Raw genomic sequence first — 26,621 nt, forward strand, 5'->3', positions numbered from 1 at the left:
AGAACAAGGTACGCTTAAGTGCATATTGTAAGAGGCAACTTATTTTGTATGTGGATAACATGACACTAAGAATTTCAAAAGCAGGCTAATTCTCCCACACAGTCTGCAGTGGCACATAGACACACAGAAGAATGGTCTCGATCCAAAACCTTCTCTCCAGAGATGCTGCTCATTCCTCTCTCCAGAGATGCTGCCTGTCCTGCTGAGTTACTCCAGCATTTTGTGTCTATCTTTGGTGTAAAGCAGCATCTGCAGTTCCCTACTACACACAGTTACAGACAATTGGATGTGAACTTGTCATCAATATGGTGCAGGAGGGAGGGATTGGATTTCAGCTGTGAAGTAGAGGGGTGGGCCACACGGAGCGAGTGCATCGTTCGTGCCAGAGAAATGCCAAATGCTATTTTAACGGAGATAGATCAGTGACTCGAGCCAAGAGTTAACACAGGAAAAAACACTCCTTAACTGCATTCAAAACCACTTATACTCGCTACTTAAATGTGTCGTGAACACAGCACAAAAACATGCCTCTCTGTCAGTTCAACAACAAGTGATAGGCTGATGGACTGAACAAGGATGTTTCCCAGAATTACGCTGCATTTTATGGGCTCACTAAATTGCACTCTTGTACAGAGAAGGTTATAGTTTCAAGTCCAACAGAAATCTCTGCTGACACTCGATCTGCTCCAATCTCAGGTTTCCATCTTTCAGATGAGACATTAAGTTAAAACTCCATCTGTTCTCCAAGGAGGGTGTGAAAAGAATCCCCTGGCACGCTTGAGATCTCAGTGCCTTGGGCAGCTTTACCACCATTGCAAAAGGCAGGTTACACAGCCACTATCTAACAACTGTGAACGGGAGCTTGGTGCAGGACTAACTTGTTTAGTTTAGAGATACAGCGCGGAAACAGGCCCTTCGGCCCACCGAGTCCGTGCCGACACTATCCTTCACACACTAGGGACAATTTACAATGACACCAAGCCAATTAACCTACAAACCTGTATGTCTTTGGAGTGTTGGGAGGAAACCGGTAACCCTGGAGAAAACCCATGCAGATCTTGGGGAGAATGTACAAACTCTGTACGACAAGCACCCGTAGTCGGGATCGAACCCGGGGTCTCCAGCGCTGTGAGGCAGCAACTCTACCGCTGCGCCACCCGGCTGTGACATATTTTTCCATTTTACAACAAGCGTAAAATAATTTGCAATGTCTTGAAGCCACAAAAGACACTTTATAAACCCACAGTGACGGACACGTGGTACTTTAGATGCTGGAAACTTGAGCAAAACACAACGTGCTGGAGGAATGTAATGGGGCGGGCTGCATCTGTGGAGGGAATGGGCAAATGGTGTTTCGGATCGGGACCCAACTTTAGTCTGTTCATTCTCCCCACAGATACCGCCCGACACACTGTTTTGCTTCATAAACCTCCATCTTTCTTTATAAATCTGAGCCAGTCTTCAAGGCTGGAAGCACTAATTTTACACTGTAAAGCTTTGAGTACAAGTTGTATGTTATCCCACTTCCTCAGAGCCTGAAGAAGGATCCAGACCAGAAATGTCACCTCTCCATGTTCCCCAGAGATGCAGCCTAACCTGCAGCGTTACTCCAGCACTTTATATCCTCTTGTGCTATGACTTGAATGTCTGGTTCATCAACAATTGAGAGCAAGATGAATCACCGTCTCCAGGGGGCGCCCTTGGTACACAGATCGCTCCTTTGATCTAATCATCTAATCGCTGAGGAAGGGGAGGCTGGATTATTTTTTAATTAATATAAAGTATTTGAAATTAGTGTTGGCAATGTTTGTTTAAAATTAGTTTGGGGGGAGGGGTTAATAATGCAAATCTAGGCTTGGAAAACAAATGCTTACTATCGTGTTCAAGAAGGAACTGTGCAGATGCTGGAAAATCGAAGGTACACAAAAATGCTGGAGAAACTTAGCGGGTGCAGCAGCATCTATGGAGCGAAGGAAATAGGCAACGTTTCGGGCCAAAACCCTTCTTCAGACGGAAGAATGCTTACTATCTACAGCTCCAGTTTACTCAATGTTTATTTTACTGAGAATATAACTTGATATTGCACTTCAACCCTATGCTGTAACATCGTGCTCTGTGAAATTCATACGTCTGTCCCTGATGGCCACTTCAGAATGCTGGAACTGTAATTACCGTAACTATTGCCCCTTCAAGTCATTTCTCCTCTCATAAATAACTTTGCATTGATATTAAAATTATGCAAAACTTGGAAAAAGTTAAACTATTCTCCAATTCTCCAATTCTACATGGCCATCGTAGAGTCTGTCCTCACCTTCCCCATCATGGTCTGGTTTGGCTCAGCCACCAAGCATGACACCTGGAGGCTGCAGCGAATCGTCTGATCAGCAGAGAAGGTTATTGGCTGCAACCTTCCCTCCATTGATGAACTGTACACTGCAAGGGCCAGGAAGCGAGCGGGCAAGATCATCTCTGACCCCTCTCACCCTGGCCACAAACTCTTTGAATCACTTCCCTCTGGAAGGCGACTCCGGACTGTCAAAGCTGCCACAGCCAGACATAAAAACAGTTTTTATCCACGAGTAGTTGCTCTACTCAATAGCCAACAATCTGTAGCCTCCCTTTGATCTGGTATTTTGTTGGTTCACATGCTTGATCAATGGTGTTTTATCATTAATGTTTTATTATTATTAATGTTTAGTGTTTTCTCAGTCATTCGTAACTGTCACTGTATGTCATGTTGTTACTTGTGGGCGGAGCACCAAGGCAAATTCCTTGTATGTGAATACTTGGCCAATAAACTTACTTACTTACTAAACTTATTTATACGCAGTCATCTATTGCCACACTCCAAAACCAGCAACCCTATCCTAACACAGTACTGCTCTAGAGGAGGTAGAAACATTCACACACCTAGGCAGTGATGTGGACATTCATCGGAGGGGGCAGAGGAAGACATAGAAAGGCTAGAGTGGTGTTTAACATGCTCAGGAAGATCTGGAGCTCAAAACACATCTCAATCAACACAAAAATATGCATCTTTAACTCAAATGTGAAACAGGTGATGCTGTATGGTGTGATGCGGTATGGATCAGAGATATGGACAACCACACACACTACAAACAGGCTGCAAACATTCACTAACACCTGCCTTAGGAGAATACTTCACATCTGGGAGAGAGACAAAGCAAGCAATGTGGACCTGTGGACAAGAACAAGCCAGGAGCTCATTGACTTACAAATTTGAAGGAGAAAATGGAGTTGGATTGGACACACCCTCAGGAAACCTGCCACTAACATCTCCCGGCAAGCCCTGGAATAGAACCCCAAGGAAAAAGGAAAAGAGATCTCCCCAGGAACAGCTGGAGAAATGTCTGAGAGTGGGGTGATCTCGAAAGAACTGCCAACAATAGAGTGAGGTGGAGGACACTTGTCAATGGTCCATGCTCCCTGGAGGAGCAAAGGGCTTAAGAACTATTGTCACTAAAAGTGTTTGGAAGGCCGGTGTTAAGTAGACCCTGAACTCGGTAGCAAGTTAAACGTTCAAAATAAATGGTTTTAGTTTAGTTTCTTATTGTTCCGTGCATCGAGGTAAAAAGGCTTTTGTTTGTGTGATGTCCAGTTAGAGAAAGGAATGTACATGAATATAATCAGGCCGTCCACAGTGCACAGATTAAGGATATTTGTAATGCCAAATCTATCATCACTCAGTCACAAGGAGAACTTGCAAACTCCGTACAGACAGCACCCGTAGTGGGGATCGAACCCTGGTCCTCGGCGCTGCATTCTCTGTGAGGCAGCAACTCTACCGCTGCGTTACTGTAGCAACATGATTTCAAATGAAAATCATTCTCTTTAAATTATTGGACGCAAGCCCACGTGTAGGCTCAGAATATTGGCAAGGCTCGGGCACAGTACGTTCTATGCCTTCTTCTCTCCCCATCCAAATCCTCCCACACATTAATTAGCATCATTGCTAATTTAGTCCTTACAAATATCCACCAGTCCTACTCACTAGCGCAGAGTTGAACACCGCTCCGTGTCTGATAGGCTTTTCATTTACAAGGAATGGTTCCTTATCTGCTCCTTCCACGCCCACTCACAGCAACCTGATTCACCGCTGCAGAACAAGTCCTGCTGTTGACTTATGTGCAAAATCATCAGAGGAATAGATCGGGTAGATGCACAGAGTCCCTTGCCCAGAGTAGGGGAATCAAGGACCAGAGGACATAGGTTTAAGGTGAGGGGGGGAAAGATTTAATAGGAATCTGAGGGGCAACATTTTCATGCAAAGGATGGTGAATGTATGGAACGAGCTGCCGGAGGAGGTAGTTGAGGCAGGCATTATCACAACGTTTAAGAAACATTAGGATAGGTACATGGATAGGACAGGTTTAGAGGGATATGGGCCAAAGGCAGGCAGGTGGGACTAGTGTCGATGGGACATGTTGGTCGGCGTGGGCAAGTTGGCCTGTTTCCATGCTATGTGACCTTATGATTTGCAAAGCCACTCAGTTCAGTTTAACTTAGAGATACAGCGTGGAAACAGGCCCTTTGGCCCACCGAGTCCACGCCGACCAGAGACCCCCGCACACTAACCTATCCTACACACTAGGGACAATTTACAATTTTACTGAAGCCAATTAACCTACAAACCTGTACGTCTTTGGAGTGTGGGAGGAACCTGGAGTTCCCAGGGGAAGCCCACATGGTCACGGGGAGAATGTACAAACTTCATACAGACAGCACCCGGAGACAAGATCGAACCCGGGTCTCTAGCGCTGTGAGGCAGCAACTCTATCGCTGCGCCACTGTGTTGTCCAAAGGTTCTCGAGAGAAATTATAGGGTGAGGGGTTCGAGTGGGGGACAGCATGTAGTAGACGGTCAAGAAGGAGGAATGGCCTTTTCTTGCTCTTATTTACATCCTTACAAAGCTACAGCAGGGACGTTACAACTCAAAGTCCCATGGATCGTTCTGTTGGAGATACGTCCGAGAGCCAATGTAACAGTTCATCCCACCACCCCAGAACCCCTGAACTTACGTATAGGCCTCAAAGTCTCCATTATTGATCGCCTCGATAAGCTGTTCTGTGATCTTGATGATGTCCTGCTTGCGTCCTAGAAGAGGAGAAATAAAAATGCAGATTAGTAAAATGTCGCTTATTAGAGTGATCATTGCAGGTGCTGGTTTATACCAAGATAGACACAAAATGCTGGGCGAAAGGGCCTGTCCCACTTAGACACATTTTTTAGGTGACTGCCGGTGGTAGTAGATTGCCGAAAAACCAGAAACTGGAGCCCCTACAACAATGTCTTTGACAGTGTCTACAACAACCTGCCGACATCGAGCTAACAACATCCGGCAACCCATTAGGACGACCCCCTACAACCACACCTACCACAACCTACGACCACACAGGTGACAACCTACAACAACCGGTCAACCTACATCCACCCGCAACAAGCTACGTCCAGCTACGACCCTGTCCCGCTGAGTTACTCCATCTTTATGTGTCTGCTTTTGAATGCTGGTTTGATAAACAGGTCCGGAATGTACTTGAGAGTCAACTATTGGTTGTTGGAGGGCATACATGAAGCAGACGGGCGGAGCATGGCAGAGTGCATGGTTTTGAATGTATATAATGCACCGACAATCCTGGCTCTTAATCTGCAGCTTGTTCTGTCATCCGCATTTAAAATCCTCAGTTCCCGTTAATGGAATTGCAATCAAATGACGCGATCACTAATCCCTTTAAACTGCTAGTTTGCCATTTGCATCGCTGCATTGTATTCAATCACCAAGACAATTAAGATAGACACAAAATGCTGGAGTAACTCTGTGGGACAAGTAGCATCCCTGGAGAGAAGGAATGGGTGACATTTCGGGTCGAGAACCTTCTTCAGACTGAGAGTCAGGGGAGAGGGAGTCCAGAGATAAGATGCTGTAGATAAGATAGAGTCTTATCTACCATTTTGTGTCTATCTTCAGTGTCAAACAGTACCTGCAGTTCCTTTGTACACCCAAGACAATGATTCTCCGTCCACCATTCCAGGACACATCTGCACCAGTCCACACACAGTGGAGCGGACAAAATGTGTAGGAAAGATGCTGGATTAAATCGAAGATAGACACAAAATGCAAGAGTAATTCAGCGGGACAGGAAGCATTTCTGGGAAGAAGGAATGGGCTCTTCTTCAGAGTTTATTCTGAAAGGAAAGCCTGGACTGCCGTGAATTTTTCCCGTCCTCAGGTCTCTGTTACAATTCTGATGCACCGACACCTATTGCATCCATTTTTGGGAAAGGGTGATTAGTTTAGTTGATTAGAGATACAGCGTGGAAACAGGCCCTTCGGCCCTGCGAGTCCGCACTGACCAGCGATCCCCACACACTACAATTATTCAGAAGCCAATTAACCTACAAACCTACACGTCTTTGCGATGTGGGAGGAGACTGGAGCACCCGGAGGAAACCCATGCGGTCACGGGCAGAACGTGCAAACTCCGTATAGACAGCACCTGTAGTCAAGATCGAACCAGGGTCTCTGACGCTGTAAGGCAGCAACTCTACCACTGTACCACGCACTACAATAGTTCATGATCTTAGATTTCAAACAGCCAGATAACCAGTCTTTCCTCATCTGTTCATGATCAATTCTTATCATATATTTTAACGGTGGAGATTGATAAGATTTTTGATTAGTACGGGTGGCAAGGGTTACGGGGAGCAGGCAGGAGAATGGGGTTGATAGGGAAAGTTAGATCAGCCACGATAGAATGGCGGAGTAGACTTGATGGGCCGAATGGCTTAATTCTGCTCTGATGACTGATGAACACATGAATTTATGAAGTCCTTCACTGGTGTTGGGCTGACCAGACAGAAGACAGAGAACTGCTTGACCACAAGAACCTCCGTGGCTTCACATGGTGGCTCTCCACCCACATCTCCAGGGCAATTAGGGATGAGTGACCAAAGCTGGCCTGGGCCATAGTCGATTAATTTTAATTCCATGAAATTAAAAAAAGGGCACAAGTTCCACCGTATAATTACTGGACGAAGATGTCATTACAATCAATCCTTTAATGCAACTGATGATTAGATCTCCCCGCAAACAGCCACTTATAACTCCCTCTGCCAGAATGGTGACTGAGCTTTTATTTTAAAGTGATTGATTAATCCAACTTTTGGAACTATGATCGTAAACAGTCAGACCACCTCTTTTACATGGATCAGGAACAAGCCACGGGCAATAGGGTTGGAGAGTAACGGTGAATGTTCCCCTGATACTGGGTCTTATGTGAACCTCAGCTCCATCAGCCTCAACTGCAGGAAAAATGTTCCCAACGTTGGGGGAGTCCAGAACCAGGGTCACAGAGTTTAAGAGTAAGGGGTAGGCCATTTAGGACTGAGATGAGGACATTTTTTTTCACCCAGAGTGTTGTGAATCTGTGGAATTCTCTGCCACAGAAGACAGTGGAGGCCAATTCACTGGATGTTTTGAAGAGAGAGATCTTGGAATCAATGGAATCAAGGGATTTGGGGAAAAAGCAGGAATGGGGTACTGATTTTGGTTGATCAGCCATGATTGGCTGGACAGGCTAGATGCAGGAAGATTGTTCCCGATGTTGGGGAAGTCCAGGACAAGGGGTCACAGCTTAAGGATAAGGGGGAAATCCTTTAAAACCGAGATGAGAAGAACTTTTTTCACACAGAGAGTGGCGAATCTCTGGAACTCTCTGCCACAGAGGATAGTTGAGGCCAGTTCATTGGCTATATTTAAGAGGGAGTTAGATGTGGCCCTTGCGGCTAAGGGGATCAGGGGGTATGGAGAGAAGGCAGGTACGGGATACTGAGTTGGATGATCAGCCATGATCATATTGAATGGCGGTGCAGGCTCGAAGGGCCGAATGGCCTACCCCTGCACCTAATTTCTATGTTTCTATGATCATATTGAATGGTGGTGTTGGCTTGAAGGGCCGAATGGCCCACTCCTGCACCTATATTCTATGTTTCAACCCTGTGTGGATGTATTGGTCATTGAGAGAGTACAATGTATATTATATCTGGATTTGGGTGTGGGTAACATTTAGAAAGTTACGATTCTTTTTGGAAAGCTTTGACATGTTCATAGGATATTGCAGAGAATTTTCTCCAAGGTCCCCACCTTTTGGTGGAGAAGCCTGCATGTGTCAAAGACTCTGAGGGCTAGACTGTGTGGAGCTGTGCTCCTGGCAGGGCCACCCATGGTGGGCAGGTCGAGGGTTCTGACTAAAACATGGCCCAAGGAGAAGACCTGGACGGTAGAACAGGCGGAGGAGGGTGGTGCCTGGCTTTATGCTAGCCTTATGTACTCGTGGCATCAGGTAAGTCGAAACAAAATGTCCACGAGTAAAAAAATGGTCGGGATGAAAAAAATTGCAACTTTTTACTCGTAAGGAGGGCAACGAAATAGTCGTGGGAATTCGTAGACATATTCGTAGGAGTTTGTGAACATCGTCGTGGAAGGTCGGAGGAGCTCGTAGATTACCACAGTCTTGATTTATTTTTTAGGTCCTTTAAACTCGGCAGAGGTTTTGAATTAAGTTGTGAAAGTGGGACAGGCCCTTTAGGAATAAAGTCGTGATATTGTAACAGGGTTAACTGTATGTTCGCAGATGAGGTTGGATAGACAGAAATTACTTTTACTCCTTTAGGAGACTAGGACGGCATAACCATTAGTATCACATCTTTTGTGCGTGAAGTTCAGAAACGCAGAAGTGTAGCCTCTATACTCTGATGCCAAAGTGATTGCTAGCCATTTTCAATGGCCTCCCACAGTGAAACTAACAGACTGTTTTCATAGTAGATTAAAGTGTCTGATTACTGTGGGTAGGTTACAGGGAAACAGTTTTTCCCCAAGACAGCTTTTTTTCCTCTTGCCAGTTTCCCAAGTTACTGAACAGTGCCAAGTGTAAAATTTACATCAAAGGGATAATCTTAGTTAAGATTACTTAAGAAAGGGTGGCAAAGTGGTCAGCTGGTAGAGCTGCTACCTCACAGCACTAGAGAGTCCGGTTCGATCCTGACCTTGGGTGCTATCTGTGGGGAGTTTGCACGTTATTCCTGTGAAAGTGTGGGTTTCCTCCAGGTGCTCCGGTTTCCTCCACATCCCAAAGACATGCAGGTTTGTGGGTTATATTGTAAAAATTGCCTCTAATGTGCAATTAGGGAGTGGATGAGAAAGTGGGATAACATAGAACGGATGATCGCTGGTCGGCATGGACTAGGAGGGCCGAAGGGTCTGTTTCCAGGCTGTATCCCTTCACCAAACTAAGCCTTTTGCGAGGTGTCGGGGAAAATCAGACATGTGGAGTTACAGTGTAGATCAGCCTCTGAACAGCACAACATGCTTGAGGGGTTAAATTGCCCACATCTGTTGCTGTGTTGTTTTCTTGAAATAAATTAAATTTAGCTTTTCTAAACTAAATGACAGTGGGCCCTGCTGGTGAAATTAAAATTCCCAACGGTGGCAGCTTGTAATTAGATAAGCAACCACCTGGAAGAATAAGCAAGGTCTCTGGTTAACAGGATGCAGTAAGTTTAATACTTATGTATTTATTATAATAAATGCCCCAGAAACCTGAAGTAAAAGCACACAGTGTTGGAGCTAAGCAGCAGATGTAACAACTCACACATAAGAAAGATGGGTTAACATTTAGCTTCAGGTTCAATTCATGAAATATTAACCTGCCAAATCTCTCTTCACATTAACATTGTTTTAGTTCATTCCATGTCATAGCTTGCGGTTCCTGATTATTTATTGTTGATATTTCCACGAAAACTCTGAAAATCCTCGACTTCATGTCTCGCTCAGAGGGATCTGCGCATATCAACAGCAGGCCCGACGTTTCCGGCACAAGCCTGAAGTGCCTCTTCTAAAGGGGAAGACAGCCACAGTCTAAACTGCTGTGGACTGTATTAGTCAAAGAGGAGAACCCTTTCACTTTGCCCCTGCCATCGGCAAGCAGGTACATGAGTGAAATAACAACTATCAGCCACTTCAACACCGCAAACTCCAACTAAACGTTGAACTAATAACTGTCTTGGTTGCACGGGGGGACTTTGGGCTTTTATGACATTTATTGAACTCTCTTTTGTCTATTGTGTTATTGATGAGTACTGTGTTTACAGGCTTGTTGGGGCTAATGTTGTCCACCTCCCTGTGGTCAGCCCTGTCAACGGACCTCAGTCAGGTGAATGACCACAAACAGAGGCAGCAGCAGCGCCAACAGCAGCATGCGCCCTTTCCTAGGGCGGGCACCAACGGATATTGAACTGGATGGCATCACCCTGCTGCGGACTTCTGCTGCCTCCAACGCAACAAGGAGGCTGGCTTATTATGCAAGTAAGATCGTCATTGTGCCATTGTCAGTACACATGCCAATGAAACACTCTTGACCTCTGGTTTCCCCCTACACGTCAAGCTACTTGGCTTGGTATAAGTGTAGATTGTCCCGAGTGTGTGTAGGATAGTGCTATTGTATGGCGATCGCTGGTCGGACCAAACTCAATGGGCCGAAGGGCCTGTTTCCGTTCTGTATCTTTAGACCAGGGGTGGGGAAACTTTTCATGTTGGAATGCCGCTTTAAGTTAGCTGTAATCTAATAAGGCCGCATCCAAGATACTCCAATTAGATATAGGATTATTTAGTTGAACCTTCTTTTAGTCTTTGGCATTTTAAATACGTTCATTTTAAGATTAAAATAAAAATAACAAAAGACGAACAAAATCATATTAATAAAAATAAATAGATTTGTTTTCTAAAATTTGGATTCATTCAAAAGGCCCGCACTTGATGGCCTAGAAGGCCACATGAGGCCTTAAGGCCGCAGGTTCGCCACTCCTGCTGGAGACTATGTCTAAACTAAACTAAATGCTGGAGTCACCCAGCATGCTGGGCAGCATCCCTGGAGAACATGGACAGGTGATGTTTTTGGCTCGGAACCCTTCTTTAGGAATCTTCTTTAGACACTTGGAACACCAGGAAATGATGCCCTGTACCCAACTTGTTATGTTGGCTGTGCTGCAACGATTTTCCAGCATCTGCAGTTCCTTCTTAAATACAAGCCCAATATCTCTCCGGGCTCCACTTCACTCTACCGACTGCAAAGGAGGCCGATTAATGTCAGAGGAACAGTGTAGGGGATCATGACAAAAGCTTCCTCGTGGCGATCCCTGGAAGTGTCGACGCAACGCACTCTGTGACTCTTCGTGCGACAATTCTGTCAACATGTTGGACGTCGACAGAAGCCAACAGCGAGCCACATCGTCTGACACACGAGGGAACTAACAAGTTAGCGATGGGACATTACAATTGTTTCTTACATTCATGAGTGGATAAGTTAATCTACTTCAACCAGGTGTTTAACGAAGAACTGGAAAGATCGAAGGTAGACTAAAATAGCGGAGAAACTCAGCGGGTGAGGCAGCATCTATGGAGCGAAGGAATAGGTGACGTTTCGGGTCGAGACCCGGAAGGGTCTCGACCCGAAACGTCACCTATTCCTTCGCTCCATAGATGCTGCCTCCCCCGCTGAGTTTCTCCAGCATTTTTGTCTACCTACTTCAACCAGGGATACGATGAGATGACACGGGGGCAGTGGGAGGAGCAAGAATAAAGATAAACGTAGACGTATCACACACACACACACACACACACAATCAAACACACATGATCACAATAACAAACTGCACACAGAAAAACAAAAGGTCGGTGGTCCATAGCTGCTAGTAGAAGGAAATGCAATTGCATCTTTCAAAATACATTTGGACCGATGCATGGATAGGAAGGGTGTAGAGGGCTATGGGGCGAATGCAGGAAAATGGGACTAGCCTAGTATGCCAACTTGATCAGCATGGATAAGGTGGGCTGAAGGGCCTGTTTCAATGCTGTACAGCTCCACGACTGTAATTATTTTATTCAAGAGGAAGAACACACGATTTTAAAATGTAAAGACTCATCTCCCTCCATGAATCATTTAGACATGGTTATTTAGACATGTCTGTTAACATTTTAACCTTGTGATGACAAACATCAGAACACTTTGAAGGTTTGTTGAGAAATCTTTCCTTTAAGTATTTAAGTGAGGTCCCTTGACATGATTATTCATCCACAAACCCATTGAAAATCTCTGGTATCAATTCAGCCCCAATGTGTTAAGTGCTCAGGTGTCTGTCAAGTAATATCAAAGATTTAAAAAAAGGAACTGCAGATGCTGGTTTACAAAAAAAAACACACAAAGTGCAGAAGTAATTCAGCACCTCTGGAGAAAACACTCAGGTGATGTTTTGGGTCACATTGCCTGTCCATGTTCACTAGAGATGCTGCCTGACGTGCTGAGTTACTCCAGCACCCTGGGTCCTTTACAATATAAAAGGCATCCTGCATTTAACCTGTTGTAGCTGGTAGAAATCTCAATGTTTTGGGAATTATTCAACAGCATATTGGGGAGAGGCGGGTGCAGAATTTAAGATCTGTATTGCACCTGGTTCCCTGACAGATGCCCTGTCTTCACATTGACCCTGTTAACATCGATAGTTCCTAGTTTGCTAACATCCAGTGTACAGAATGCTGTCCAGTATATCTAGAATACTACTATCCACCTCATTGGTGACCCTAGGACTATCCTTAATCAGACTTTGCTGACTTTACCTTGCACTAAATATTATTCCCATATCATGTATCTATACACTGTAAATGGCTCGATTGTAATCACGTTTTGTCTTTCTGCTGACTGGTTAGCACGCAACAAAAGCTTTTCACTGTACCTCGGCACATAAACTAGACTGAATGAACAGGCTATTCCTGGGTTCATAAATGCATGATTTACGGACAGCTCTATCTATGATTAAGCTCCCAAAATATTATTCATCTTCATAAATTATAGGAGCAGAATTAGGTAATTTGGCCCATTAAGTCTACTCCGCCATTCAATCACTGTTGATCTATCTTTCCCTCTCAATCCCATTCTCCTGTCTTCTTCCACATAACCCCTAACACCCGTAGTAAAGGGCCTGTCCCACTTGGCGAGTTTTTTTCGATGACTGCCGACATCACTGACCGACATATCAGGTCGCCAAAAATGTCGTGGCGTATTGATGCGCGCCGTCTCCTCAAGTGTCGCAACATTTGTTTTGTCGCCGCTGGATTTTGAAATGTTCAAAAGCGTTCGGTGACCCTGATACAGTCGCCGAAAAAATCACCAAGTGAGACATGACCTTTACACGGATAACACTTATTAAATTCAAAAGTTTAATAAATGTTCCAACAGCAGTACTAGCCTGACTCTCCCAGGTTTTATTGTCATTATCAGTGTTGTGTGCTTTTGATGTCCTTCCTGATAATACTGTGGATACATTTACTGTATTGAGGGATTCTTGTGTATTTTCCAATTGAAGGACAAAATTGACATCTGGACATCTGTAAAACCTGTTCATTACCTAGGGACAGTGTGTGGTCTCAAATTCTCTAGCAATACAATCAAATAGTTTTAAAACCTTCCAGTTATTTTTTGCTCACGTTGACAGCAAAAGTCATTATTACGATCAAGGGTTTCTTGAAGGAAATCTATTTACTTATTCATGTAGCTGTTCTTATCTTTGAAAGATAAATATTAGTAATAATGGATAGTTTCACATAAATAGTTTACAATCAGCATTTTCTTTAGAACACAAATGATTTAATCAAAACATAAACACCGGTTGGCAAAATGACACAGTGGTAGAGTTGCTGCCTCACAGCGCCAGAGACCCGGGTTCGATCCTGACTACGGGTGCTGTCTGTACAGAGTTTGTACATTCTCCCTGTGACCACGTGGGTTTTCTCTGATCCCACACGCCAAAGACGTACAGGTTTGTAGGTTACTTGGTTTGGTATAAATGTAAATTGTCCGCAATGTGTGTAGGGTAGTGTTAGTGTGTCGGGATCGCTGGTCTGTGTGGACTCGGTGTGCTGAAGGGCCTGTTTCTGTGCTGTATCTCCAAAATTTAAAAACGATATAAAGATGAATATGCAATTTGTCTGTGTTTGTTGGTATGAAGGTACACAAAATGATTTAGCATGATTCGCTCCACCTAATCTCCAGTGAAATTAGATACTGGTATCAAACTACTGCTTGGCAGAGCCTTCTGCTTGACTTACGCTGCATAGGGGGAGACGAAGCCTGCAGCAGCTCTGAATTATCTGTATTATCCACTGCACATATGAACTCCACACTGTCAGGGGCTGAGCGCACACACATAGTGGGCGAAGGAGAAAGAAATTCAAACGTAAAATGGATATAATATTTACACACACACACAACACACACACAACAAGCAGGGACCTTAAGCAAATACAACACAACACTGCAAGGCCATGCAATATTGCTGAGAGTGCAGCAATAGACACCACCCTACCACCCTACCACCCTACCAATAATTTTGCTCCCACTTTCCTAATTAGCTGGGATCAATATGTTTGGCCTGACTATGTTCCACTTCACTTCCACTCAGATCTCCCTGTCCGTGGCTTCCTGCACTGTTCAACTGAGGTCCAAAGTAAACTTGAGAAACGCACATCATCTTCTGTAGAAGCACATTGCACCCTTCGGGACTAGATACCAAGTTCAAGAATCTCCAGTTTATTTAACGTTGCCTATTTCCTTCCCCCCATAGATGCTACCTCACACATGATGCCTGTACGGTCGTGAGTAGTCGCCCAAAGAGTCGTAGCTTTTTCCGATCGCCGCTGGATTTTCAACATGTTGGAAATGTTCGGCCACTTGCTGCGACTATGACGGGTGCCGGCAAGTCGCCAAAAAAATCGCGTAAGTGGGACTGGCCCTTTACTTCTATCGGGTCTCTTCACAACCTCTGATGATCCAGAGAAAACAATCCAAGTGTGTCCAACCCCTCCTTATAGTCAATGCCCGCTCATTCAGACAATTAAGTGCCTCTTTGGAGATGTAGCAACTTGGCCTAAAGTGTGGCTGTGTGTTTCAGCAGGGCCAGCTCCCACAAATAGCATTGCAACAATGAAGAGTTTTGGATATCTTCCACTTGTGCAAGAAAACTCGAGGATTCCAACTGAGAGCTGACAGAAGAAAACAGCTTTCATACTTAAATCGATGATTAATGATCATAAACCTTGCCTTTGGATCAAATCGGCTGTAAGCACGTTAATAATGAGTATGTTTCTAAATTGCTTTCCATGCAAAGTATGAATCACTGTTTCCTAGTGTTACAACTGCTCTTGGAACTGAATATTTATGATGCCCTGATTAGAAGCATGATGCATATGCATCGCTGAACACGATGAACTAGCAGGGGACGCAATCTAGAGTTTGCTCTCTGAATTGAATAGATATTTTCATAACCAGTTACTGCTATTTCCAAGCAGTGGAATTATCTTGATTTCACTGTAGAGTCCAGAAGATATCCATAGGATGGTAATGTTTAGAAAGAAGGCTATTCAGCCCTTCAATATTGGGTTGGCTCTTTGCAACAAACCAGTTGCTTCTCTCTCCTTTTCCCATCCCTTCTCTCCAGAGATGCTGCCTGTCCCGCTGAGTTACTCCAGCATTTTGTGTCTATCTTTAGTCTAAACCAGCATCTGCAGTTCCTTCCTACACGGCCTCTCTCCTGTTCTTTGCCGTTTGAGGAGTCCAGTTCTGCCAAATTATATTTGGATTCATTCGGCACAAAAACTGGCAAGGAAATTGGTGGATTACTGTTGTCAGGGGATTTTGACAACATTACCACCAGGAAGGCCAAGTGAAAGCAGTCCGTATTGTTAAAACAAGAATATATGGTATTAGGAGGAGATGGTTTAGTTGCTTCAAACCTTCTCATTGCCATCTTCCGCCTCAGCTCAATGTCTCTGCCCATTCTACCAATATCCAGAACTCTATTGGATGACCTCAATGACCAAGCCTTCATAGACCTAGGGGGAAGATGGATTAGTTTAGTTTAGAGATACAGCATGGAAACAGGCCCTTCGGCCCACTGCATCCATGCTGACCATTGGTCATCCCTTTCCTCTAGTTCTTTGTTATTGCACTCCCTACGCACAATGGGCAATTTATCCAGAGGCCAACTATCCTACAAAACCCGCACGTCTTTGGGATGTGGAAGGAAACTGGAGCTGCCGGGGGAAATCTGTGTGGCCACATGGAGCACATGCAAACTCCACACAGATAGCACACAAGGACAATATCGAACTTGGGTCTCCAGCGCTGAGAGGCAGCAGCTCTACCAGCTGCAGCCAAAGAATGTCGACATTTCTCCTCACCCTGCCCTGCCCCCTCAATGGTTTAGTATAGTGATACAGTGTGGAAACGGCCACTCAGCCCACCGGGTCAGCACCAACCAACAATCACCCCGTATACTAGTTCTCTCCTACACACCGGGGACAATTTACAGAGTCAATTAACCTGTGGAGCCTTGTCCTCTTGTTCTGAGGCTGTCTTCCCTGGTTCAGGACTTCAGCCAGGGCCCCTCGACTCAACTTTAAGTTTGTTCGTAACCAGTTGAAGCATAGAACCAACAATAATATGCAAGGTAAATGATCAGGTTTGAACTCTTTGACTATCTTTGATCAGACTTTACTGGACTTTATCTTGCACTAAGTATCATTTACATTGCCCCATTTATCATGTATCTATACACTGTAAATGGCTCGATTGTAATCATGGATTGTCTTTCACTGACTGGATAGCAGGTTATAAAAGCTTTTCACTGTACCTCAATAGAGGTGACAATAATGTCAGGTCAACTTAACTGGGTGGATCAGAAGCAACTATTTGGATTGGATGGGGGCCAAGCATGTTGAGTCTCAGTGACGCCTACTAATCAGGGTAGAGGTTGCACAATGATGTCAGTAGAATCTGCAAGGTGTAGATGATATCAAAATAGGTCACAAAGAGCATTACCACGGGGGTCAAACGGGAGGTAAGTCTTCTGAGCTGACAGTTGTGTGTGTGAAATATTTACCGGAGATTTAGTTTAGTTTATTGTCATGTGTACCAATGTGGAATGAAAAGCTTCTGTTGTGTGCTAACCAGCCAGCGTAAAGACAATCCATGGTTACAATCCAGCCGTTTACAGTGTACAGATATATGATAAGGGAATAACGTTCGATGCAAGGTAAAGCCAGTAAAGTCTGATCAAAGCATGGGACTATAAGGAAACACGTATGTACGTTAAATGGAACTAGAGTGTAATGTGTTCCTCCCAGTCACTCTATCATTGCCATAGGGACAGTGATGCCTTAGCCCACACACAGAGGACCCAATCAGCGCTTCTCTATTGAAAGGCCACCAGAATATACAGTCATGTATAGAGTGAGTGGAGCAGGGGACAGAGTACACAGCTATGTTGTTGGTCAACGAGGTGTTCACAAGTTATAGCAGCAGAATTAGGCCATTCGGCCCATCGAGTCTACTCTGCCATTCATCATGGCTGATCTCTGCCTCCTAATCCCATTTTCCTGCCTTCCCCCCATAACCCTTGACACCCGATCTAATCAAGAATTTGTCTATCTCTGCCTTAAAAATATCCATTGACAACCTCCACAGCCCTCTGTGGCAATGAGCTCCACAGATTCACCACCCTCTGACTAAAGAAGTTCCTCCTCACCTCCTTTCTAAAAGAGCGCCCTTTAATTCTGAGGCTGTGACCTCTGGTCCTAGATCAGGGAGGAAGTGGTGTTGCCAATTTGTGCTGATTGTGGTTTGCTGGTGAGGAAATTAAGGATCAACTATATCGTTCCATCGTGCCAGCTGAGAGTGAATGCACACACAAACCTCCTGCACAGTAATGTCAGTAGAATCTGCAAGGTGTAGATGATATCAAAATAGGTCACAAAGAGCATTACCACAGGGGTCAAACAGGAGGTAAGTCTTCTGAGCTGACAGTTGTGTGTGTGAAATATCTTCTTCTGCTGGTGTCAGACACACAACGGCCCTGCGGCTTGAGAAAGCCCGTCCATGTTCACCGATGGAAAGCAGTTGTGTCGTCCACTTTCCCCACATCAGTTTGCACACCTTTGTAAGTTTGCGGCTAAACCTTGCACGCTTACAAAGTTCTGAGTGTGGTTGGCCCTTCCATGCACGGACAGATACTGCACACAGTGGTCACACAACACACAGGACGGCAGCCATCAGTGGCCGCCGCTGACTTACAGGGTGTCACCGCAGGGCTGTGGTCAACATCAGCTGGGTCTGACAGGTCCGCAGAAGCTGCCTGACCCTGTGCCACACAGTCGATGCCAGCATCAAGGGGCGGCACTGCCAGACATGGACAGCGTCATGGAGAATGATCCAGGGGAAGACACAAAACACACACATAAAATGGCACAAAACATTTACCTCCATGTACACGAGAGAGGGTGTGGGGTCAAAAAAACAATGTGTAGTTTCACGTTTGAGGCGATGAGATTGAATGTCCATTACATTAGAACAACAACCAGGGCTTTGGTTACATAGAATCATAGAAAGATGGAAAATAGGTGCAGGAGGAGGCCATTTGGCCCTTCGAGCCAACACCGCCATTCATTATGATCATGGCTGATCATCCCCTATCAATAACCCATGCCTGCCTTCTCCCCATATCCCTTGACTCCACTAGCCCCTAGAGCTAGCATTTCGTTTCTCTGTACTGTACACTGACAATGACAATTAAAATTGAATCTGAATCTGAATCTGAGCTCTATCTAACTCTTTCTTAAACTCATCCAGTGACTTGGCCTCCACTGCCCTCTGTGGCAGGGAATTCCATAAATTCACAACTCTCTGGGTGAAAAAGTTTTTTCTCACCTCAGTCTTAAATGGCCTTCCCTTTATTCTAAGACTGTGTGTGGCCCCTGGTTCTGGACTCGCCCCACATGGGGAACATTTTTCCTGCATATGGCTTACATAGATGACCAGAGACTCACACAGGCTGGTTATGGCATTAGTGTAAGTGGATCGTTTCTGGGTATCAGTGGGAACTCAACTCAAGATGAAATGGAATCTAAACACTCGTTATTCCTTCCACTGATGAAAGGTACAGCATGGAAACAGACCCTTCGGCCCACCGAGTTCACGCTGACCATCAATCACTCATTCACGCTGGTTTGAGATTATCCCACATTCTCATCCATTCAAGTCTGGTTACCTTGCAGTCAGAAGAAATTCTCGACATGAAACGTGACCTGTTTCACTTATCCATCCACTGTCTACATACATATATACAGAGGCTAATTAACCTGCAAACCTGCATGTCTTTGGGCCAGAGACAATGAAGGAAGAGTGATATCGTTTTTTAGTTTTGTTGTTCGAGATGCAGCGCGGAAAACAGGCCCTTTGGCCCGCCGAGTCCGCACCGACCAGCGATCCCCGCACATTAACTACACACACTAGGGACAATTTACACTATACCAAGCCAATTTATCAACAAACCTGTACGTCTTTGGAGTGTGGGGGGAAACCAAAGATCTCGGAGAAAAACCCACGCGGTCATGGGGAGAACGTACAAACTCCGCACAGACAGCACCCGTAGTCGGGATTGAACCCGGGTCTCTGACGCTGCAAGCACTGTAAGGCAGCAACTCTACCGTTGGGGTCACCATGACAACCTTGGTTCTTGGTTTCTTGGTCCTCCAAATGGAATTTCACCTGAAGGTGGTGGAGGGAGGACTTAAGCCAGAAAGGGTTATTGTGAAGAAAGAGCTACTTTAAATTTAGTTGCATCTGGTTGGGTAACTATAGTCGGGTGGAGATTATTCCATGCTTTAATTGTGCGGGGGAAGAACGAATTGCTGTACACATCTGTCTTTGTAGCTGGGATCACAAATTGGATCGAATGCCCTCGTCTGCTCCTAATTGGTTTGGGTTTGGTGTAGGTCTTGTAGTCTATGTCGAGCTGACCATTTAACATTTTGTAAAAACAGGTCAAACGGTGAGCTTCATGTCTGTCTTGGAGAGGGTTCCATCCCCGACCAGTCAATTCAGAAGTTTGGTGACACTCGCTTCTCTCTCATAGGTGTTAGTGACAAATCGAGCGGCCTGTCTTTGGACACGTTCGATGGAAGAACTGTTTTTATTTGTGTATGGGTCCCACGCTGCAACTGCGTAGTCCACAATGAGGTCTAACGAGGGTGAAGTATAGCTTGTCCTTGACAGAAGTTGAACAATGATGAAAGTTGAAACTTCTTCCCAGCAACTACTTGGCTCTTGAACATTTGACAACACTAACCTCAACTCTGAACTGCTCCATGAAGGACGGTGGTCTGGTGGTGAATAGTTTATTGGGTTTTTTTTTGTTTATAATATATTATCTGTGTGTTACTAAGTTTAAGAGCTTGTTATGCTGCTGCAAGTAAGAATTCTATTGTTCCCTTGTTGGTACAAATGTCAATTAAACTCTCTTGACTCTTATCTTGGTTTGAGTACAGTGTGGGACTGCTTGGCCAATTCATAGTGAAAACCAATTACAGCGGTGCATGTCTGTACTTGCACCGCGAGTAGTGAACTATGTGGGCTTTCATAGGAACTTGAAGGCTTCAATATCACTGGAACAGATATTAGTCAATACTTCCATGAAGGTTGAGTCGCGGGTAGATAAGGTTTTTGGTACATTGGCCTTCATCAGTCATAGTATTGAGTATAGAAGTTGGAAGGTCATGTTGCAGTTGTACAAGACGTTGGTGAGACCGCATTTACAGTATTGTGTTCACTTCTGGGCATCATGTTATAGGAGAGATATTGTCAAGCTGGAAAGTGTTCAGAGAAGATTTACGTGGATGTTGCCAGGACCAAGGGTGTGAGCTATAGGGAGGTTGAGTAGGCTGGGTCTCTATTCATTGGAGCGCAGAAGGATGAGGGGGAAGGAATAGATCAGATAGACACACAGTATCTCTTGCCCAGAGTAGGTGTATCAAGGACCAGAGGACATAGGTTTAAGATGAAGGGGAAAAGATTTAATAGGAATCTGAGGGGTAACTTTTTCACACAAAGGGTGGTGGGTGTATGTAACAAGCTGCCAGAGGAGGTAGTTGAAGCAGGGACTAGGAAACAGTTAGACAGGTACATGGATAGGGCAGGTTTGGAGGGATATGGACCAAACGCGGGCAGGTGGGAGTAATGTGGCTGGGACATGTTGGTCAGTGTGGGAAAGTTGGGCCAAAGGGCCTGTTTCTACACTGCAACACTCTATGACTATTAACTTCCATAGCTGACTGGGCATATCTCAAATCCACTAATCCAGGCCACTGGATTTTCTACAGACAATTGGATTGAAGAGTTGTGAACTGTGAAACCATAGGTCGGAATGTAGAGGGAAGGGGAGGAGGGAGAGGAGAGGAAATGGATATGAGTCCAGGGGGCAGGGAGGCGATAGCTCCGTTACCTAAAATTGGAGAATTCAATGTTCTCAGACCAGTTCCTGAATTGAAGCATTCAGGTTTCTGAGTGCCTTCATGAATTCACATGTTGATGGTCACTGCGTTGGAGTGAGACTGGCTCCAGCCATCTGGTGTGTAAATTACATCTAATTGCTACCTCACTGTTCCTGCATCTTTTGGCTTCTGTTGACTGTGCCATAGGGTAAAAATCCAAAGCAATTTCAACACCTGCTGAGTAATCCGAGCTTCAGGCAACTAACCAAAGCGCAGCAGAAGTGAAGACACCGCAAACAATTAGAAAGGCAAGCAATCCAAGTTGGCCAGAGGGTGCAAGTGTTGCAGCAACTGTTAGCGGCTTAGTTGAGAATGTACCGCCAGTACTGTGTGTGTTATTTTAATCTCCTTGTTTAAGGAAGGATATGCAGACACCTTCTCCCAGTTTTCACATTTCACTCCTCATCTCCGCTCCTTATCTGACACGCTCATGTCTTCTTTTCACTTCTTAAGGTGGAGCTTAGTTTAGTTTGGAGATCCGGTGTGGAAGCAGCCCAACAGCCCACTCAATCCTGACCGAATGATGCCATTTACCCTGAGTTGTCTCTTTACAATTGTGGTTTTGTGCTGATGTTCGTCGTGCTAAGCTTTGCCACTTTAAACATAGTTTATCTTAATGTTGCCTCCATGTTCATTCTCAACAAGCGTCCCATCAAAACGTCGTATGGCATTTCCCTCTGTAGATGCTGCCTGACCCCTTTTCCTCCAGCACTTTTTTGGCTCAGGGTTGCAGCACTTGCAGTTTCCTGGTTTCCATGTAATTCACTAACTGGGCCAATGTGAGACTGATGTACAACTGCACGAGGGGTATTGATAGGATGAACCCACAGAGTCTTTTACATAGGAATTAAGAACCAAATGACATAGGTTTAAAGCAAGAGGGGAGGGGGGGGGGTTAAGATGAGGGGCAACTTTTTCACTTCGAGGGTGGTGTGTATATGGAACAATACAATGTTATAAGACAATATTGAAAGACACCTGGACAGGTATATGGATAGTAGACAAAAGTGCTGGAGAAACTCAGCAGGTGTGACAGCATCTATGGTGCAAAGGAAATAGGCAATGTTTCGGGCCAAAACCCTTCTTCAGACCCGAAACGTTGCCTATTTCCTTCGCTCCATAGATACAGCCGCACCTGCTGAGTTCCTCCAGCACTTTTGTCTACCTTCGATTTTCTAGCATCTGCAGTTCCTTCTTAAACAGGTATATAGATAGGGAAGGTTTAGAGAGATATGGGCCAAACACCATGGGGCCAAAGGCCACGGGGACCAAACCAGATGGGGCATCTTGGTCGGTATGGGCGAGTTGGGCTGAAGGGCCTGTTTCCATGCTGCTTGTCTGCAAATATCTGTTTCCTTGCGATTAGTTTCTTCAAATATCAGGTCAAATGCAAGGAAACAGAGTAGCTCTCCAAGGTGAAGCAACTATGAAAAAGGTTTCCACAGTTCTGGGTGTGCTCTTGGTACCACAGGAGAAGGGTCTCGACCCGAAACGTCACCCATTCCTTCTCTCCACAGATGCTGCCTCACCCACTGAGTTACGCCAGCATTTTGTGTCTACCTTCCATTCTATCCAATGTTGCTTTCAGATCAGGGAGCCTTCTCAATTCACAAGAGAACTTCTTGTTTTGGTTGTCATCCAATCTACAATCAATTCAACGTAGTCCACCCACAACGAGTGCCCATTATAGCCGTCTGTCAGGTGGGGACGTGATGCTAAGTGGTCTAATTTGCATGTAGCAGAGTTACATTATGTTATCTTGTAAGTCCAACACTTACACACAATGAGCATTGCTGGTGGATAATGGATGTTCTCTCCACTAAGTTATTCCTACATTGTTTGCCTTTGTGGCCAAGTTGGAAACAACAGCCTGATTCTTTCATCGAAAGGTTAGTTTGATTTATTTCCTTAATTTAATCAGCAGCCTCAAGTGGAAAGAATTGATAACTCTCAGTCATTAGAGGGCTGGGTTTGACACATGCTGTCAAGTGTCTGTGCCTCTCTGAGCATTGTCTTGGTGATGAACACGGTCTTTCAGTGTTTATCGGCCTGTCCCACTTGGGCGATTTTTTGTGCAACTACAGGAGACTGCTGCAAAATTATTCAATGTGTTGAAAGTTTTTGGGCGAGAGTGGCGACAATATTTGCTGTTGTCGGCTGTTGCCAGATGTCGTCGGTGAATTCCATTCAAACCCATCCCTGGCAGTCGCCTAACTGGTCACTTAGTGGGAAGGCCCATTACACAGGGGTACTGCTGTCTGCTTGTGTGCTCAAGAGGAGACTAAAACTGGCTTTTCAGTGTTCCATGAATACACTCAAAATGCAGTAAATCGGAACAGGGACGTGACAAACAGCCCAAACACACAGAGACAGGACTGAAAACCACTCTGCCAGTATTCAAACGTTAGACTTTAGACATACAAAGTGGAAACAGGCCCTTCGGCCCACCGAGTCCATGCCAACCAGCGATTACCCTGTACAATACAATAACACCCTGCACAAGGTGGGCCGAAGGGCCTGTTTCCATAACTTGACCACACAGTCAGTACTTTGTTGTGATGTATCTCAGTTTAGGTGCTAGCAGTATCTCAGGAACGTTTAAGAAACATTTAGAGGATACATGGATAGGTCAGATTTAGAAGGATATGGGCCAAATGCAGGCAGGTGGGGCTAGTGTAGATGGGACATGTGTAGGAAGGAAGTGTAGATGCTGGTTTAACCATATAATAACCATATAACAATTACAGCACAGAAACAGGCCAAGACCCTTCTAGTCCGTGCCGAAGTCCCATATACCTGCGCTCAGACCATTCCATTCCCTTCCCATCCATATAACTATCCAATTTATTTTTAAATGATAAAAACGAACCTGTTTCACTGGAAGCTCATTCCACACAGACCACTCTCTGATAAAGAAGTTCGTTAAAACTTCAGCCCTTAATTCTCATGTCATGTCCCCTTGTTTAAATCTTCCCTACTCTCAGTGGAGAGTACTACTTTACACCGAAGATAGAGGCGAAAAGCTGGATAACTCAGCGGGACAGGATAGAAGGAATGGGTGACTTTTGGGTCGAGACCCTTCTTCAGACTGGACATGTTGGCTGTTGTGGGAAAGTTGGGCCGAAGGGCCTGGTTCCACCCGGTGAGACTCTGTGATTCTAATTCAGTTTTGGTGTGTTTCCCCACAGCATGCACACCTCCATCACTGTTCGAGGTGGCGAGCGGCCACCATTGCAGGGAGCAACTACACACATCACACCGAGCGGCAACAATATTGTTTATCACTAAACCTGCTCCCAAAATGCAGGCGACATCAAACTAAGCCCAGAATAATTAGAAGCAAAATCAAGCGAGCTGACAGCAAACAAGAGAGAGACAGCGTGGGTGTGGAGAAACACAGTTGCATGGATACAGATTTCATCAAAGAATATCACAGTGCTTGTATAGTTCACTAATCAGCAGGGGTTCTGGTCTGCTGCAGGAATTCATCATTGGAGCATCAGACAGTACGATACACAAACCGACACTTCAGCCCACAGTATCTGTGCTGAACATGATGCCACCAACAACTCTCCTAGTCCTGTCCATGATCCATATCCCTCCATTCCCTGCATATCCATGCGCCTATCCAAACGTCTCTTAAATGGAACAATCATATCTGCCTCCACCCCCCCCGCAGCATGTTCCTGTCACCCACCACCCTCTGTGTAAAAACCTTGCCCTGCACATCTCAATAGACAATAGATAATAGGTGCAGGGGTAGGCCATTCAGCCCTTCGTGCCAGCACCGCCATTCACTGTGATCATCCACAATCAGTACCCCGTTCCTGCCTTCTCCCCGTATCCCTTGACCGCTATCTTTAAGAGCTCTATCTAACTCTCTCTTGAAAGCATCCAGAGAATTGGCTTCCACTGCCCTATGAGGCAGAGAATTCTGCAGATTCACAACTCTCTGGGTGAAAAAGTGATTCCACATCTCCGTTTCAAATGAATGAATAAGTTTATTGGCCAAGTATTCACATACAAGGAATTTGCCTTGGTGCTCCGCCCTCAGCGACAACATGACATGCAGTGACAGTTAAGAATGATACATAAAGCATTAAACATAAATAATAATAAAACATGGCCTACCCCTTAATCTCTCTTAAATGTTGCCATTCTCATCATGAATCTGTGCCCTCTAGTCTTTGATATTTCAATCCTGGGATAAAAGACTCTGACTGTCTACCCTATTGATACCTCTCATACTTTTATAGACATCCGTCAGGGCTCTGGTGACCTCTGGCGATGCAGAGAAAACAATCCAAATATGTCCAACCTCTCCCAAAGTCAACCATCAGATGCCGTGGAAAAGTAAACATCTTCTCAGAAACACCTGGCTAACTAAATTTAAACCTGCCGCCCACTGCAAGTCAGCAAGTAAAAAACACATTTGTTTTTTTATATGTTTAAGAAGGAACTGCAGATGCTGTAAAAATCGAAGGTAGACAAAAATGCTGGAGAAACTCAGCGGGTGAGGCAGCATCTATGGAGACGAGTGAAGATGAGGCATCTTGGTCGGCATGGACAAGTTGGGCCGAAGGGCCTGTTTAGTGCTGTGTGGCTTGGAACAAAACGAATTTCACTTGGAGATTCTAATTGACACGAAACGTCGCCTATTTCCTTCGCTCCATAGATGCTGCCTAACCCGCTGAGTTTCTCCAGCATTTTCGTCTACCTTCTTGTAGTTTTTTTATATCTCTATTTAAACTTTATTTACATGGCGGCATTAAATTCAGATGAAAGTCCCGCAACGTGATTAATCAAGAACAGCGGGAGAAAAGAACAATGACCTGCTTTGGTTTGTTAAAAGGCTGTGTCGTTCAGAGGGTACAATTAACGTGTAAATGACGACTTACCCTTCCCTTCCTCGTCTTCAGTAGTGGCGTTGGAGCTCTCTGTGGATCCCTGTGAAAGAGAAGTATTATTTTAAACTGGGGCAGACCCCCAACATTGATCAGACTGTGGACCGTTCAGGTGAAGGAGAGAGAACAAGAAGGTTGAGGGGGTTATGAGAGCCTCCGCTACGGAGAGGGGTTGGGCAGGCTGGGACTTCATTTCATGGAACCCAGGAGGCTGAGAGGTGATCTTTTTATAGGAGGAGTGCATAAAATCACAGGTAGACACAAA

At 45.0% G+C, this 26,621-nt stretch overlaps 1 protein-coding gene across 3 annotated transcripts in view; it reads right to left on the reverse strand.

The window, feature by feature from the left end:
• Positions 1-26,621, reverse strand: part of camk2g2 (calcium/calmodulin-dependent protein kinase (CaM kinase) II gamma 2) — a 230,400-nt gene that overhangs the window by 6,124 nt on the left and 197,655 nt on the right. For all 3 annotated transcript variants that reach the window (XM_055661632.1, XM_055661631.1, XM_055661630.1), the window contains 2 exons: positions 26,351-26,399; positions 5,041-5,116 (listed from right to left, as the gene is read on the reverse strand). In XM_055661632.1, coding sequence (XP_055517607.1) covers positions 5,041-5,116; positions 26,351-26,399 — 125 coding nt within the window. The remainder of the gene's footprint in view (positions 1-5,040; positions 5,117-26,350; positions 26,400-26,621) is intronic.

This window comes from Leucoraja erinacea, chromosome 34, assembly GCF_028641065.1.
Source record: "Leucoraja erinacea ecotype New England chromosome 34, Leri_hhj_1, whole genome shotgun sequence".
In the NCBI taxonomy this organism is placed as follows: Eukaryota; Metazoa; Chordata; class Chondrichthyes; order Rajiformes; family Rajidae; genus Leucoraja; species Leucoraja erinaceus.